We start from the raw sequence: 18,095 nt of genomic DNA on the forward strand, positions 1-18,095 counted from the left end.
AGTTTATTTACTGTATTTAATATGAGCATAAATAATTGTTTTATATGACGTAAGGGGTGTCCCAAAATTCACGATAAAAGTAATTTTGATAGAAAACACAGGATTTTAATTAATTCAAAGTTGTATTTTTTATGATTCGTAAAGTATACAGAATAGGAGTACATAAATTGCCTTCACTGCTTTAATAACACACACACACACATTTTTTCTAAAGGTGTTCCTTTGCAGCTAAGCGGTTAGCGTACGCACTTTTGGCGCAGGAGGTCCGGGTTCGATTCTCGACAGGAGCTCATGTGGTTAATCAGTAGGTCCACGTCTCGCATAGCCTCGCTACTGAAAGTCACTCGTTAGTCAGTCATTAAACTCAAAGTCAAGTATTTTTTCTGGAAATTTTCGATGACAATTTTGCATAAATGTTGCTTAATTTCGTTAATACAGCAGTCAATTTTCTCCTTCAAGGCGTGGGGAGTCGTGGGCTTGTTGGCAGCATAAACCTTAGACTTACAAAAAAAAAAGAAAAAAAAAAAAAACTCCAAAGAAGAAAGTCTAACGGCGTTAAATCTCATGATCTGGGTAGCCAATTCTGATCACCAAAACGGGAAATTACACGACGAGGAAATGACTCATGCAGTAATTCAATTGTTTCTAAGGCTGTATGGCATGTTTCACGGTCTTCTTAAAACCACAATTCGTTTACATCCATATCTTGCAATTTAGGCACAAAAAATTAGTTTATCATGTCGTGAAAACGAGCACGACACCCATTTTAGCACTTATTGCCTGACCAGACACATTTTCGAAGAAGAATGGTCAGAAGAAGAACTGTAGCTGCCAAACCCAAACCTTCATAATTTTTAAAATATTGTTCAGCAATTAAAACGCGTTGTACTTTCGTATAGCGCTCCATTTTTAATATTCCTGAACTGTTAGCTGTCACGCTGTCTTTTCCCCCGTTGGCTACATCTTACCGCACAAATAACATAAAATTCAAATCTTGCTTGGATTTTGGGACACCCATTTTTATGTGATCGTGTGCATCAAAATGTGTGCATTCACGACTGTGCTTTTGTGTCGGTTTTCTCGCAGTGGCAGCGATTAAACGTTAAAAGTGGGAGGGCAAGACATGATCTGAATATTTGAATATCAGAGCTAGTTTTCCTGGTTGTTTCTAACGAAAGGTTGTATAATTAATAGGACACTATCTTTTTTAGTAAAAATACCTTGTATTTCATATTTTATTAAGTAAATTAACAAGAGCAACGCAAGTAGGTACTAGCCCTTTGTACTCTTAAACAATGAAAGTGTAAGAAGAGGAAAATTGTGTGGCCAGATTATTTAATAACAAATTTGTTAAAACAAATAAATAGAAAGGATAATATTAATCATAGTAATGAATAATGAGGCTTGTTTTGTAGAAGTTATATTGAAACTGAGGATTAATGAACAACTTAGATTTTTAATTCCACACATGCCATTAAATCTATGTGTGGGAATGAAAATGAAAGACAGTAAATACTACAAGCATATGCCACGACATTTAAAGAAATACGCAATTGCGATATTAATTGCTTTGAATTGCAATTAAAACGCAATTCCTGTAGCTTTCTTAGTTCCACGGGAAGCAAATAACCAATACTTACTCAAGCAAGGACAAATGTTATATGGCACCATATTTTTCTATGAACCAGCAATACATAAAAAACTTTACATTTCCAAATGAGACTATATACATTAAGGGGTCACTTCAAAAAAGTGGGGGCAACTGCCCCTTTAATCGCCGCCTCTGATTTTCTGTCCCCTTCTACCCTTACAATCGGTCTTTTGACCCCTCTCCTTGGAAAAAAATCCTAGATCATCCGTGCTTGCACCATCTTTGTTTTGTTGTTCGTTGATTTCTATGGCGAATTATTTTTCTACTTTCTTTGAAATGAATTGGAATTTTTCGTGGTTTGATTTTACTGATTTCCTCTTCAATTCTAGTTAAATATCCCCCAGCCCATTGATTTCTATGGCGAATTATTTTTCTACTTTCCTTGAAATGAACTGGAATTTTTAGCGGTTTGAGTTTACTGATTTCTTCTTCAATTCTAGTTAAATATATCCTAGTCCATTGATTTCTATGGCAAATTATTTTTCAGCTTTCTTTGAAATGAACTAAAATGTTATATGTTTTGCTTTTGGTGATTTCTTCTTCAAATCTGTTGTATTGAAATGATCTTTACTCCATGAAAATTAAACTTTGTTTTATATAATTTTCGTACTAATTAACTGTTCAAATTTAATATAATTTGTAATAAATTTATGTATAAAGGAAATAGGTTTTTGGAAAAAAGCGAGGAACGCTTTACCTAAATTTGAAGAACAAATAATTGACAAACATATCACAGAATTTGCAGTGCATTTCAAACAGAACAGAAAAAATAGGTTTCCAAATAAATTAATGGGCTAAAGAAAGAAAGATGACGCAGGTACTCAGCATTCTTAAGATTAAAATTTGGCCCAGATGCGTTGAACAGTACCGTCTTCTAGACATATGTACATACTTCGGGACGAAAAAGAGGCAAACAGAGAGGCCAAAAATCTTATTTTCGACACGTAGGAGCCACAAAACGTATAAATTCGTTTGAATCACAAATTTGATTTTCTTAATAATCGCCACATTCTACTTCTTTTTCATTCTCGCTTCAAAGTTAAAAAATGAAGGAAAGAAAAAGAAAAAGATACTGCGTAAGCACTTTCGCTAAGTTCATCAGCAGATAGTAAGACAAAAAGAAGAAAAATTGTATTCACTACGCTTCCCATCAAATTTTTCCTCTTTCTTTCTTTTTTTTTTTTTTTCCTTTTGAAAAAGATAACAAGAAAGGATATGGCTATTTTAGAAAGTAGATGAGACAATATTTACAAAATTCTATTAAATTATTTTTCCTTTCATAATAATTAAAATAAAAGATTTAGTGCCCGACATTTTCCGTGTTATGATGCGCACACTTATTTTCCAGATGCGTAATTTAAGATATGGAAACAATTATTACACTTATTTTTACAGATGTTACTTGGCTTACTTTCAAAGTGTTTATGTTCATTACCCCTATATTATTTAATAAAACTAAAAAATAATGGTGGAAGGAATAATGAAGGTTTTTAAGGAATAAGAAAAGCACGATAGTATAGTCGATAAGGTCTCTGCTTGCCAATTGAACTACGTATGTTCAGTCTTCAATGAAGATGCAAACATCTGTCATTACTAGCGCCGTAACTTTTTTCTGGGAGGGGGAGGGGGCGGCAAGCATCAATACGCGTATTTGGACACTCTAGAAAAAGTTGTTTTCCTAATTCTTGGGCCCGCTCTTTCCATCTTGCTCTTACTTTTTATGCCCCCTTCCTCCGGAGCCTGTGGGCCCTCCCGTACGGCAAGGTCTGCAGGGCCGTTAGTTACGCTCCTGGGCACGTTCCATACATGGCAAATTAATTAAAGGGACAATACTGACAAATCTTAAAGTCGTACGAATAAATATTATTTCTAAGACCCCTAACAGTAGACATTTTTTACTGAAATGGGCCCACAACTCATTTTTGTTTTATTTACCTTTTGTGTGCTGTTTTGTTTAAGTAACGTAGTGAACCTGTTTGATGCTTCATTTATAATTTTATGTTCGTATCGTATATGGAGGAAGAAGATTTTGCCTTAAAATGAGACCTCTCGAACGGCAGGGAGCTTCCCTGGTGGGGGCAGTTGCTCCCTTGCTCCTCCACAAGTTACGGCCCTGCTCGTTACACCCTTCTTCCAATATTACTCTGAGGTTCTCTCAGCTTCTTTCGAATGGGTATGTATATATATATATATATAGATATAGATATAGATATACATAAGTTGTTGAAAGTTAAACAATATATTACACTAATAATATATTTTTAAAAAAATAGCAAGTTTATCAAACAAAGTTACCACATATTAAAAAAAAAAAAAAAAACTCCATATATGACCCTCCTTCCCCGTGTTTTACAGACTCTTTTCTACATACACTGTGCTAGTTTAAATTCTGTGTTGTAATATACTGTTACATCTATGCTTGAGATGAAATGGTTATGTTATAAAACTAATTCTAGACAATGGTCAAAAGTTTAATTTCATAGCAAACGAAAGAAAAACACTAAAATAGTTTTTTTTTTTTTTTTTTTTTTTTTTAATAATCATAAACCTCACAAAATGATTCTGTTTCCGGATCGTCTGACCATATACAGGACCCATCAGAAGTTCCTACAAAACGCAGAACAAAGGAAACCTTATTTTTCAACTTACATATTTTGTTTATTAATATTATTTAAAAACGTTTATTAAATCAATTTTTTTTTTTTTTTTTTTAAGTTATTGAGTGCCATTTCAAAGTTTTGTTTCATTTTGTAGCATTCGTTGCTGCAATAGATACAAGAAATATACGTAAATATAATAAAAATAATGTCTTTTATGTATGTCTAATTTTCATAGCCGCTGGTTTCTACTAATAGCAATATGCTAAATACTATGAGAATATTAAGAAAATCTAAGCTGGAATTAATAATTTGTCGTTATATTCAGGGATCTTATAAAATAGAGGATTTGCCCATATGTATCTTCATCCTATAAAATAAATGAAGCCAAAAAACAACCGAGCATCGGCACGTCTCATTGGCTACTTTCGTTTCCACCATGATTGTTGGCTCAAAACATCGCGATCCTATTGGGCGGAGTGGGCAGAGTAGGGGTGGTGAAACTGTGACGTATGGCTTCAAGATTTTGTTGTAAGGGCAGATCCTCTATTTTATAAGATCCTTGGTTATATTAGCATATTATTTTATTTTTTTATTTTTCTGACTTCAGCATAAGTAGAAATGATACTAAATTTTTGTCCATCCACGCGAGTTTTACAACCTGTGTATTTTAAGAAATTTATGTATGTTATTATAATTAAATACAATATAATTGTTGTAATACGTAATGCTGTACATATTTTGATAAAACTAGTTTGATAGCTCGCGGGTATACCACATATTAGTTTCTAGGATAACATACAAAGAGTGAAAAGTGACTTGACTGGACCGGGATCTCCGGCATACCGTGCCGATGCGTTAGCCACTACGCCCCCAGTCCACTTCCCAGAACAGGTAAACACCCGCTCACTTCTGTAGTTGGTGCTCTCCACTCAGACCACATACCTTGTACCTTAACCTAGTTGCTGTACTTGGATAGTCCAGTGTCCATATATTGAAAACCTTTTGAGGTTTGTGATTTCATATATTAATAGAAGGAGGATTTAAACGTACTTCTTTGTAAACCAAATCCCCTATAGGAGCGAATTCAATAAGATACATTCTGTAGGTTAGGTGTTTAGCAGTTGTGGGTGGCGTAGTGGTTAACGCATCGGCACGGTATGTTCGAGTCCCGGTCCAGTCAATAATTTTTTCACTGTGCATGTTATTGAATTCGTACCTACAGAGGATTTGGTGTCAAGTTTAAATCGGTTGTTTCCTCCCTTTCATTAATATAAAGTCTAGGATTTTGAATTTTAAGTTGAAATGAAGGTAGAAACGAAGCCATAATCAAATTCACCAATAAATTGTCTTTAATGTATCACTGAAAGAAGAATCGGTTCATTATGAGAATCGATAATGATACATTATCGAGAGTTTTAATTAATCTTTTCTAGAATTGAAATGTTTCACTCTCTCTCCTGTGGGCCAATCTGTTTATCCATTCCATTCAATGAAGACAGAAACGAAGCAATAATCAAATCCACCAATGAATCGTTTCAAATGTATCACTGAAAAATGAATTAGTTCATTACAAGAATCGTTACATTATCGAGAATTTTAATTAAACTTTCCTATTATTTACATGCTTCACTCTAAAAAAAAAAAAAGTTTGATATTGTGTTGGATGACTCTCTCCTGTGGGCCAATCTGTGTATCCATTTCGTTTAATGAACACACTTTCACTGTGAAGCAGGTTGGAACCAGACCAATTTGCAATATATATTTCGAGTAATTGGGCAGACATTGTTTAGTACTAGTCACCAAGATAAAGTGATCTTGGCGCTCTTGCTTATCGGACACTCTTATCTAACACATTTCTATCTAGTGTGTGGTGTCAGCCATTCATATTGTGAAGATAGCATCGTCCCACTGAGTATTTGACATTCTTGTAGAATGTTCTCAACACTCAGAACCTCTGAGAACGTTTAGGACTGCTTAAAACCGTTAGTCAGGTTTTCTGAATTAATATTACTTTTAGTGGTTGTTTTTCGCGTTTGATACGCGAGTTTCAAAAACAAAGCCTGAAGTTTTTCGTTTGGCCTTTACTTGTTTAGTTTTAGTAGTATTTAAAGTGTTATTTGTATTCTATGATTATCACTGTTATTTAATACTTTATTTCTTCATTAGCTAAATGTTAATATTTATCTTTGAAAACACTTTTTTCCTTTATTATTTTTAAATTCTATTCATACTTGGACTTCTGTTCCTTATTCTTTGATTTTTTTTTTTTTTATGAACGTTATGTGTTTTCATAGAAATTTTCGTGACGGGAGCAAATAGCTTCGAAACTGATGCCCCATTAAAGACCGCAAGTAATGAATCAATCTAAGTTTCATATGACTGTTAATTTTTCTATTTGAATTTCCGATAAGTTAACTGACTAAATATTTCTCATTTATTGATAACTAGTTGTACCTTCCCACCTTCGGCCTGCTGTAATTTGCCCATCAAAAAATTCGCATTATTCTTTAAAAACATTCTTAATTAAAAACTGTAACTGCTTACGTTCAACTTTTTTTTTTTTTTTTTTTTTTTTTAAATCTTGCAACCAACCACCTCAAATTCCGAACCATACTTATCCAGTTATTCAAGGACTTTCTAATACAAGCAAGCGATAGCTCAAGTAGGAACATCTATTAGCGTCAGGCAAGCAAACATTAGTGCAAGTGCCGACATTTATTAGCGTCAGACAGGCAAATAATAACGCAGGTAGCGATGTCTATTAGTGTCAGTCAGGCAAAGGACAGCGCAAGTAGTGACATTTATTAGCTTCAGACAAATTATAGTGCAAGTATCGACGTTTATTAGCGTAAGGCTGGCAAACAATAGCGCAGGTAGCGATATCTATTAGTATCAGACAAAATATAGTGCAAGTACCGACATGTATTGGCGTCAAGCAGACAAAAGATAGTGCAAGTACCGACATGTATTAGCGTCAAACAGACAAAATATAGTGCAAGTACCGACATGTATTGGCGTCAAGCAGACAAAATATAGTGCAACTACCGACATGTATTAGCGTCACAGACAAAATATAGTGCAAGTACCGACATGTATTGGCGTCAAGCAGACAAAAGATAGTGCAAGTACCGACATGTATTAGCGTCAAACAGACAAAATATAGTGCAAGTACCGACACTTATTAGCGTCAGGCAGGCTAACGATAGCGGAAGTAGCGATATCTATTAACGTCAGGCAGGCAAGCGATAACACAGGTAGTGACATCTATTAGTAACAGGCAGGCAAACAAAAGCGCAGGTAGCGATATCTATTAGCATCAAGTAGGCAAACGATAGCGCAGGTAGTGACATCTATTAGTGTAACTGTTTATTTTTAAAATTAGTGTGACAAACAGCCATGTATTGTTAGGATTCGTTTCTCATTACAAGGAAATCAGAGTTCTTTTGTTCGTCTCTCTCCTTTTTTACTGTTGTAGTTTTTCTGGGATTCAAGAACAGTAGTTTCGCCACTGCTTTAGATCCTCTTTTATTTAACTCAATAATAGCAGAAAAGTCTGGGGTAGCTTGACAACAAATTAATCAAAATTCTATTATTATAGAGACTGCTTGGAGGTTAACATTGTTCTTCTGTAAGAAATCAAAAAATGATTATAGGCTAGAAACAATTATTCATGAATTGGTATACATATTATTGTGGAAAAAATATAAAAACGCATAGACAAAATTAGCTCATAAGTGGAGTATAATTCATTTCACCAAAGAGGATTAAAAGTACTTTCTGGACAATAACTGATACGAAAAAAATATACTAGTATAAATGGTTCATTCTTACGCATCACTGCGTTGCATTGTATTTGCAGCGCCTAGTATCAAAAGCCTCCAAATTTATTTATTTATTATTATTTTTTTTTTTTACCGAAATTTAGTTATATATCGCTTGTTATATGTTTGATCTAAAGGAATTCCGTGGAAACAGAGTTTTGTTTAAAAACTTAATATTTCATATCAAAATGCTAGTTCAAATATGGGACTTTCTGTATTGGGCTTCAATGTACGATTTGCAAGATTGCCCGAAACTAAGCGAAATAGATGTGACGAATTTTGATACTAGGCGCCTCATTTATTATTTTGTTTACTTTTTATTTATTTATTTATTTATTTATTTATTTATTTATTTATTTATTTATTTATTTATTTATTTTTACCTTTTCAACTCGTAGAAAATAATTTCCTTCTGTATGTCCGAGTGTTCTGCCCGAAACGTAAGTTCTAATCCATTTACCTTATTTATCTAACTGGGGTCACTAATCCAGTAGAGCAGAAATAGAGTGGACAGTTCATTTTTTTGTGATCTTAAAACGAAAAGTTTAAGGAGAACTGGAAATTAAGATCGCGAGTAAAAGAATAGATTGAGAACTAGGATTTAGGATACTATGCATTCAAGAACTGTATAATTCTGGCTTCAGTACATAGGTGGACACTCAATTAATATTCTTCCGACATTCTGACTTCCTGTAGTTTGAAGAAGCCAGAACCTTCACATAGAGTTTCTTCTCTAGGAGACCGTCAAATAAAGTACTGGTATATAAAATTAAGTATATTGTAGGTTTATGACATATACAAGGTCTAGTGATGATATATCATTAATTTTGGCTCTCTAACAATCTTTTGGAACTATTTATCTCTTCTGTGTAATTCTAGATTCGTGTCTCGGTCATCTTTTAGTCACTTGAAACAAGGTGATTAATTTGGCTCATCTCTTCCCAATGCTAGTTACCCTTCCTCTCAATGACCTATCCCACTGAGGGACCGAGAACCAGGCAATACAATTGGTGACAGGAATACAAATTACCTCCAGAGACCTAATATGACCGTAATTGGCTTCGTGCAACGTCGGTTGTAGCCTTTCTTATATGCATTTGCAGACAGCTTTCATTTATCAACATAATATTTCTTTCATTTCCCGTTCTCTTTTTTTTCTGATTTCGTTCTGTAAACTTAGCGAGGAGTTGCAATGTCATTGGTTGACGGACACTCAATAAAAGCCAAGAATAATGCTATTTGTTGGCACTGTGCCAATATTTTTATTCAATCTCTTCGAGGCACGTTTAATATTTGTTCATGCTACGTGCCTTATCTTCATTTCTTTCAGAACTGATCTTTCTTCTCTCTTCCTTCTTATTTCTGCTTATCAGCTTTTTTTCACTTTCGTTATATCTTAAATATATTTTATCAGACAGCGAGCAGTAAAAATTGCATATGAATTTTCTATGATTTCCCAAACCTTTAGAACATTTAAGGATAATTTGAGTGAAAATAGAAAATGATTCAACTGGCATGTAATTTATGTAAAGCATTTTACATTTTTTTAAAACATAAATTAACAACATCAAACATGAAGTTCTTTTAAGAAATAATTATACAAAATTACACTCACGGATTATTATTATTATCATTGTAATGTTATATCACTCGATCCTTGATATGCCGTAAACCGAAAGAGTCTAAAATGGGTATTGATAAATTATTAATCAACCCATATGCAACCCTATTTAAAATTTAATAAATCTGGGATCACATGCCTGGGATCAGTTTCTTTTTCGTGAAACCGTGAGAAAATGTAATTAAGAAGTTAATTCGAACTTAAAAATTCAATAGGTGCTCAGCACCCACTAAATACCTCAAATGGGTGCATGAGTCCCGGATCCTATGGCTTCTAGAATACTAATAAGGGGGCACGGTGGCTCAGTGGTAGAGCGTTCACCTCCGGTGCTTGGGGTCCCTGGTTTGATCCCAGCTCGTGCCGTGTGGACTTTGTGGCGGACAAACACCGTGCTCGTGGGTTTTCTCGAGGTTCTCCCGTTTCCTCCCACTTTCTTCATTCAACTATTTCATTCATTTCTCATCATCACCGTCTCCTTTAGCCTAACCGGCATAACCGTGGGACTTAAAACTAAAGATTTCATTTCATATTTTTAGAATACTAATAAAGTAAATGAGACAAGCGAAGAAATGCAATCCAAAGTACCTTAGTGGCTGAATACTATGACTATTATATGACATATTACGAATTAATAGGAACAATTTGAGCAAGGGATTGAAAATTTAATGTACTTCAAAATGCTTAATTTCAAAAAATTTCCTAGATAAGTATTGTGCCGGTGCTGTGCCAATTAAGTACATTGTTTCTAATAGATACAAAGATCACGATGACGTTTACAACATTTTGATATCTTAAACTGTTTCGAAGATATAATAAACACAACTTAACAATGCGAGAGCTTGTAATTAGAACTACAAAAAAAAAAAAAAAAAACTATTGTTGTATTGTTCCAGAAACAAAAGAAAATCATCATCATCATCAGTATTCTGCCATAATTGGCAGGTCACTTGCTGCAACTGAGAAGTTTCCATGCTCCATGATCTTCCGCTAACCTCTTCGTCTTCACGTACGATTTCTCTGTTTTGATATCGTCTATGAATTGTAGTCTCTTTCGCCCCCTTCCTCTCTTTCCTGCCACTATATCACATAGCACGTCCCTCATAATACAGTTCGTTCTTACCCAATGTCCTAACAAGTTTCTTTTCCCCTTCTTAATAATATGTAAAATTGTTTTTCCTTTCCCCCACCATTTCTGACACCCTTTCATTCGTTTTTCGCTCGACCCAACTAATTCTCTCCAGTCTTCTCCATACTCACATTTCGAAAGCTTCCAGCCGTTTCTCATCATTTTTGCGTACTATCCATGTTTCTGACCCATACAGTACAACACTCCACACAAACATTTTATGAGCCTTTTTCTCAACTCTTTATTCAAGGTCCCACAAAATAGTATTTCCTTCCTCCTAAAGGGTTCTTTCGCCATTCCTATCCTCGCTTTTATTTCACGTTCACATTTCATATCATTATTAATAATACTACCAAGGTTGGAAAACTAGTCATTTGTTCTATTTTCTCCCCTCCTACCTTTATATTTGACACCGACAACTTCGTTCCAATCACCATGACTTTTGTTTTTCTCACATTTCATCCCATATTCTTCACAGCTCTTACTCAAGTTTTCTAACATTTTATTGATTTTCTCTTCAGATTCTGTAACAAGCGCAGTATAATCTGCAAACCGTATACGTCTAATAATTCTACCTTCTACTGAAATGCCGTCTTTATTTTATAGGCTCTTTTTCACTATTTCTTCTAGATAGATATTAAATAATGTAGGCGAGAGACAGCACCCTATGGAACTTCTTTTCCAAAATCCAAAAGAAAGTAACAAATGATTTTTAAAAATAAGCTGTTTATAACAAAATACTTTGGTTTGTGTAATATTTACCTGTACCTTGGGCAGAAAGTACTCATACATGTGCACTATGCTTAGTAGAATGTTCATTTCATATTAACAAAAGAAGAATGTTTTTAATATATGTAAGTGATTATTATGGGATAGTTGTTGATATGGACATGTTTTATGGTTACCTAGTCAGTGAATTTGTGTACTTAACAGTTTTAAGAAAAGGATACTATAAATTATATCAAATAATAAACCAGTTTAACATCGTTTATAGACGTTGTCAGTTTTATTAAAAAGGTGAGATTAATGGTATTTAAAGATCGAAGTTAATATTTTTAATGTCAAAGAATTACTACCACTTCGGATTTTTATCTCAGCAAACGAACCAGGTTTACGACTATCTTTTTGATAAGTTTTTATATAAAATTTGGTTTACCTCACCCGGGACTTTGTAAATTCAGTTCCCGAAGAAGAAGAGTAAGGTTGAATTTACTTTTATACTACAGTTAATGAATAAGAACTTAACCATATTGCGAAGTGGTAAAGTAATCATAAGAAAAATGGACAACGAAGCAATGCAGCAGGAATCAAATACTAGTGACCAAGGTGAAACTAGTGTAACACCAGGTTTGTCATCAGAGGATCGACTCTTGTTAGCTTTACAGCGACAATTCAGGCAGATGTCTACCGAGATAAACAAGCAAAATGAAGAATTAAGTAGACGAATGGAACAGAAGTTTGACGAAGCTAACAAGACCATGGAACAGAAGATAGAACTGAAGTTTGACGAAGCTAACAAGCAAAATGAAGAATTAAGCAGACGAATGGAACAGAAGTTTGACGAAATGGAACAGAAGTTTGACCAAGCTAATAAGCAATATGAAGAATTAAGTAGACGGATAGAACAGAAATCAGATGAAACGAAACAGACAATTGTCCAGGTGGTGAACGACATATCCTCACAGTTCGAGGAAAAGTTAAAAAAGATATCCGATGATTGTCAGGAAAAGCATGATCACCAAAATCAAGAAATCTGTGCTGTAAAAAAAGATTTAGAAGTAATAGAATCTTCCATTAAACAGCAAAAGATCCAGGTCAGCAACAACTCTAATAATATACGTGTAAATACACAGTTGTTAGCTACTATTCAGGAAGAGATTAGAACGTTACAGGCTAAAGACAACATTTACCGTAATAACTTGGGTAGTGATCGCTTTGAGTTGCCCCACTCACCAGAGATGAACTCGCCTTCGCCGGGGTCTGATGAAGATATTATACTAGAAGAAAGTTGTCCGAAAAGCACTGATGAGCGAAACATAGATGGTGTCACGACACAGCACGTCACGGATAGGAACTATCACTCAACAAGAACAAGGAATGAGAAAAAGAAGGTAAAATTAAGTGTTAAGATGAGTGAAATCCGAGCTATGAGCAAATTCAGTGGTAAGTGTAATGAGAATGCTACTTCTTTCTTAGAGAAATTCCAAGACGAATGCAATATAATGTGTATCGAACGATCACAATATATGAAATTAATACCCCATGTATTACTCCCACCTTGTTCCTTATGGTTTAAAGCAATACGTGATCACATTAGTACATATGAGGAATTCAAAGCGGCATTGATCGCAAATTATGAAAATGACTTTTTGCTGGCAAATAGAGATGCCACCCTTAGAAATCAACACTTCAATCCTCGATTGCACAAATCTCTTGTAGAATTTGTTGTAAATGTCTACAACGAATTAAAGGTCGTTAATCCTTTGCAATCGGAATCGAGAATAATAGCATCGATTCGAAATTTGCTTCCATTTAAATTGCAACAGATCTTATTTTCCACACAGTGTATGAGTTTCAGCCATTTATTGATGCTTGTCCAATGCTACGAAACTCAATACCATGCCATGAATCCACAATCAGGAATAGGTAAAAATAAGAATAATTCAGATCATTTGGTGCCTGTTCGGAATTTAAATATCCGAAGTGTGAATACTACGGAACCTAACCTAAGCCGAGTATACTCTAGCAATCAAAATGATCAGAATAGACAAGGTTATGTAGGGAATCCGCCTAACCTAACTAATCATGGTAATTATGATGTCAGATCACTTAACCGCAATAGATATAAAAATAATCGAAGTACTGAGCGAAATTCCAGAAATACAGCGAACTACGTGGATAGACGTAATTGGAGATCAAGAGATGGGACTTCATACCAAAATCAGAATCATGATGAAAGACATGTACAACATCATATAGAACCTAATCATGATAGCGCAGTACAGTGTACGTTATTAGAACCGTATGCAAGTTCGAATGTAACCTGATTACCGTCACTGAAATTAGGTTAAATTCATGTTAGTTATAGATTCTTGTGAATTTTCATTTTAAAGTTTATGTGTTAATATCAATAATGAAAACGATTCTTAAAAATACTTGAAATGCTTAAATAGAGTTTTAAGTAGACTGGAAAATTAATTTTCAAATGATTTTTATTCTTTCTTGTTAATATGAGGAATTATAATTCGATTTATAATTAATTAAAAGCAAAGATTATTTATATTAGATTGATTTGTGTTGAAAACTTAATTGTCAAAGATTACGTTAAAAAGAAGCTCTATTCTATAAAACTAATTATTCAATGACTAACTTGAACGAGATTCTTCTTTATTATAACATCTTAGTGCTACGATATATACCTTTAAATGCAACATCTGACTTATTTGTTATTTAATGCGCCCGAAAAGATTAATCTTATTTGTAACCCACGTTTGTCCTTTACATTTTTTGAAATCGCACTCTCCGACGATTAATTAAATAAGCGACGATATTTTAATAAGAAAATATAATAATAATATAATGGATAATAATGGAATAAATATAATTAATGTAATTAAAGATAAATATTGATGAAATGAAAGAATTGTTATGAATGTATTTATATATATATGTATATGTGAAATATAATGAATAGATATACAAGGTGCGATCAAAATATGATGGACATATGTGATGTAAACAACACTAATGTAAACGGACCAGTGGTTCTTGAAGATAAAAGCCAAGCCTACTCATGACTTTTATATTCAGTCCCTTTGTCGAGCGACATTTTATATAACAAAATACTTTGGTTTGTGTAATATTTACCTGTACCTTGGGCAGAAAGTACTCATACATGTGCACTATGCTTAGTAGAATGTTCATTTCATATTAACAAAAGAAGAATGTTTTTAATATATGTAAGTGATTATTATGGGATAGTTGTTGATATGGACATGTTTTATGGTTACCTAGTCAGTGAATTTGTGTACTTAACAGTTTTAAGAAAAGGATACTATAAATTATATCAAATAATAAACCAGTTTAACATCGTTTATAGACGTTGTCAGTTTTATTAAAAAGGTGAGATTAATGGTATTTAAAGATCGAAGTTAATATTTTTAATGTCAAAGAATTACTACCACTTCGGATTTTTATCTCAGCAAACGAACCAGGTTTACGACTATCTTTTTGATAAAGTCGTTATATGTTTTAAGCGGTATAGTATTGTCTGCCCCGTATTTCATGTTTTCTGCTTCTCTAAAATTTGTAAAAATACATAAAACACAATTTTCAAGTACACGTGCTATGATGCCCCTCCCACAACAACGACAACAAAAAATAACTAATTTTAATTTCATACAAGTTATAGGACTGAAATGTTTCTTTAAAGATCATTTAAAGATAAGTCGAATTCATATGTGTGATGTGAAGATGCTTAGATTTTTTTCTTTTACGTTTATTCAGTTTAAATGTTTTCTAATGTATAAATCCTACCATATTATATTATTAACATTATTATTTCTCAATAAAGTTTATCTTATTTTGGTACTTAGCTTTATGTGTTAAGTTTATAATATACAAAGTTTTATATATAAAGTTTACATATATAAAAAATTTCTTTTTCTTGTAGAAGGGCGCTATTTGGCCAACAGCTATGAATGTAAGTTCATTGAAACTTCTGGAGGAATCAACCATAATGTGGACGAACTTCTTGTTGGCATTCTGGCACAGGTGAGATTAAAATCAAAGAAAAAACAGGACGAAAAATTAGACAATCGACAGGAAGAGAAGAAATCCAAGAAAAATAAGAAAAAGAAGCAAGTAATAAAAGCAACAAGTATGAAAGCACAAAGAATCTTGGGAAAGTTATTAAGAATGGATTCCAAATCAAGATCATGTGAAAACCTTCATGTGTTATGAACAGTTCCAAAGAAAGCATTCTCTTTATCCACATTATCATGTCGATACATTCGATATTGATATTTATGATTGCATTCAAAGTATATGTAGCCCTGATTAATTTTTGTACAGAAGAAAAGATACAAGAAAGTGTTCGAGAAAACAGTACAATCAAAATAATTTATACATTATTATTATTATTTTGTATTTCTGATAACATGTTCTTTCCAACTTTTTATAAATTTATCGCACCAAAACAAATTGCTGATAAAATCTGTCTCGCCGAAACAGTATAGTCTTGCATATAGTTACTTAATTTCAGTCCATTAAACGTAACTGAAGTTGTCAATTGTTTAACAAGCTACAAAATGTATTTTTTTTAAACTGTAAATCTTCTTCTTTCTTTTTAATTAGGTTAAATTTAAAATTAAATTAAACGCTAGAATACTTGATACATGTTAATATTAATCACATAAACAATACTTAAACATCCAACCACTATTATATTTCGAAATATAAATCTGATTTGACTCAAGATCATTCCTGAGATATTTGTATAAAGTCTAATTTATTTAGTGCAGAATCACCCTCTTTCCGTAGTAGTTTCTCATGAGAAAACACAAGTAAAGTTAGACAAATGACTACTACAAGTTGAGAAAGTTAATAAATAATAATAAGAAGAAAAAAACATAAGCATTAAAACAATATGGCATATTCATAGTTTCTTTGACTATACTTGTATATTACTAGATTTATTTCATGGCATAACCTTTAATGCAAGTACAAGATGGACATAGTCTCTCCCTGATAACAAACATTATAACATGAAAACAAAGAATGATAGAAACATACGGTCTGAAAACATCGCTTGTATGATGTGCTGCCATCTACTGCAGCTGACTGCAGCGTGATAGTCATATATTTAAAAATGACGTCAGCACTCAGAAAGTGAAGTGTGTGATGAGGTATCATGAAACAAAATCTCCCGTCACAGTTTAAAAAACGTTCAGAAGAGAGCATGGATAACAGCCACCAAATGTTAAGAGCATAAAGGAATGATATAGCAAGTTTATTGCAACAGGAAGGGTTTTAGATCGTGATAGAAGCTGTAGACCGAGTGTTAGTGAGGAACATGTGGAAGCTGTAAGTATTGCTTCAACCCGAAGCCCATGGAAATCCTTGTGTTGCGAACTTCTTCCTGTGGGGTTATATTATAGACAGGTTTTACGCAACACCTGTCCATAATATTGCAACACTCAAAAACAGGATACGGGCCGCAATAGACACAGTTACTCCTGAAATGTTAAAGTAACACATGGATTGAAATTGACTATCGCATGGATGTCTTGAAGAAGCACATGTGGAAATTCTCTAAATCAGGTTTAAAAAACTTTTGGAGTTTTCCTATTATTTGCTCAAACCGCATGCTTGTATTATTCTTACGTTTCTTATTATTAATGTTTGTTTTCAGTAAGAGACTTTATGTCCACCCTGTATATTTCTGTATATTTGCATAAAGATTATATATCTAAATGTTATATATATAAAATTTCGGGTACATTATAATTTTGTCAATATTTTTATACAAAAGACTGATTAAAATGTATGATTATTAAGATAGTGGTAAAGTATAATAGGGATACATATTTCATTATAGTTTCTTTCTCTAAAATCGTTAGTTACATTGACATTTTTATATAAAAGAGTGAACCGTATATTGGTAGTGCAGGTAAAACACTGATGTATGTATGAGCACTATTTTCAAAGGAAAAAAAAAATTAAAAAAATTCCGCAATATTTGGAAGGATAGAAAGAACTAGTGTAAATTTTTAAAAAGTTTAAAAAAAAAAAGTTTAGTAAAAGTTTAAAAGAAAATGTTGTGTTTTAGTTCATGAAAAAGAAACGTGTTATAATAGAATTCATGAAAGGTAAGAAAATACGAGGGTAAGTCAAAAATTATCTACAATGTAACTGTAACTTTTCTTACATTGTACGCACGCACCTCTGTCCTCGTTTGTCTTCTTGTTATGATGTTGTGGTCATACTATGAAAGTTTGATAATAATTCTTCCGTTTGTCTTCCTTTTGTTGTAGATAGATAATGGCCGCTCCAAAGAGAAATAACGAGCGGTGATCCGGTTTCTGTGGTCGGAAAGTGTATCAGGAGCCATACCATGTACCACTTCATCAATAGTCACTCGTCTGTCTAAGAGAACCATGTCACCTGCACGCTCATTTTTTTTTTTTTTTTTTTTTTTTTTTGTCATAGTTTGTGGCCGTAGATAGTCACCGTAGATCCATTGGGGCAAGACAATGTTCCTGTATTGTGCCGAAAG

The 18,095-nt window shown here is 33.3% G+C and overlaps 1 protein-coding gene across 1 annotated transcript in view; it reads left to right on the top strand.

Moving 5' to 3' along the window:
* Positions 1-17,557, top strand: part of LOC145666001 (uncharacterized) — a 258,937-nt gene extending 241,380 nt beyond the window's left edge. The window contains exon 6 of the mRNA XM_081733108.1: positions 15,492-17,557. Within this exon, the coding sequence (XP_081589234.1) occupies positions 15,492-15,781 (290 nt within the window). The 3' untranslated portion in view covers positions 15,782-17,557. The remainder of the gene's footprint in view (positions 1-15,491) is intronic.
* Positions 17,558-18,095: the final 538 nt, after the last annotated feature.

The sequence above is a fragment of the Thermobia domestica genome, chromosome 1 (assembly GCF_964235325.1).
Source record: "Thermobia domestica chromosome 1, izTheDome1.hap1.1, whole genome shotgun sequence".
In the NCBI taxonomy this organism is placed as follows: domain Eukaryota; kingdom Metazoa; phylum Arthropoda; class Insecta; order Zygentoma; family Lepismatidae; genus Thermobia; species Thermobia domestica.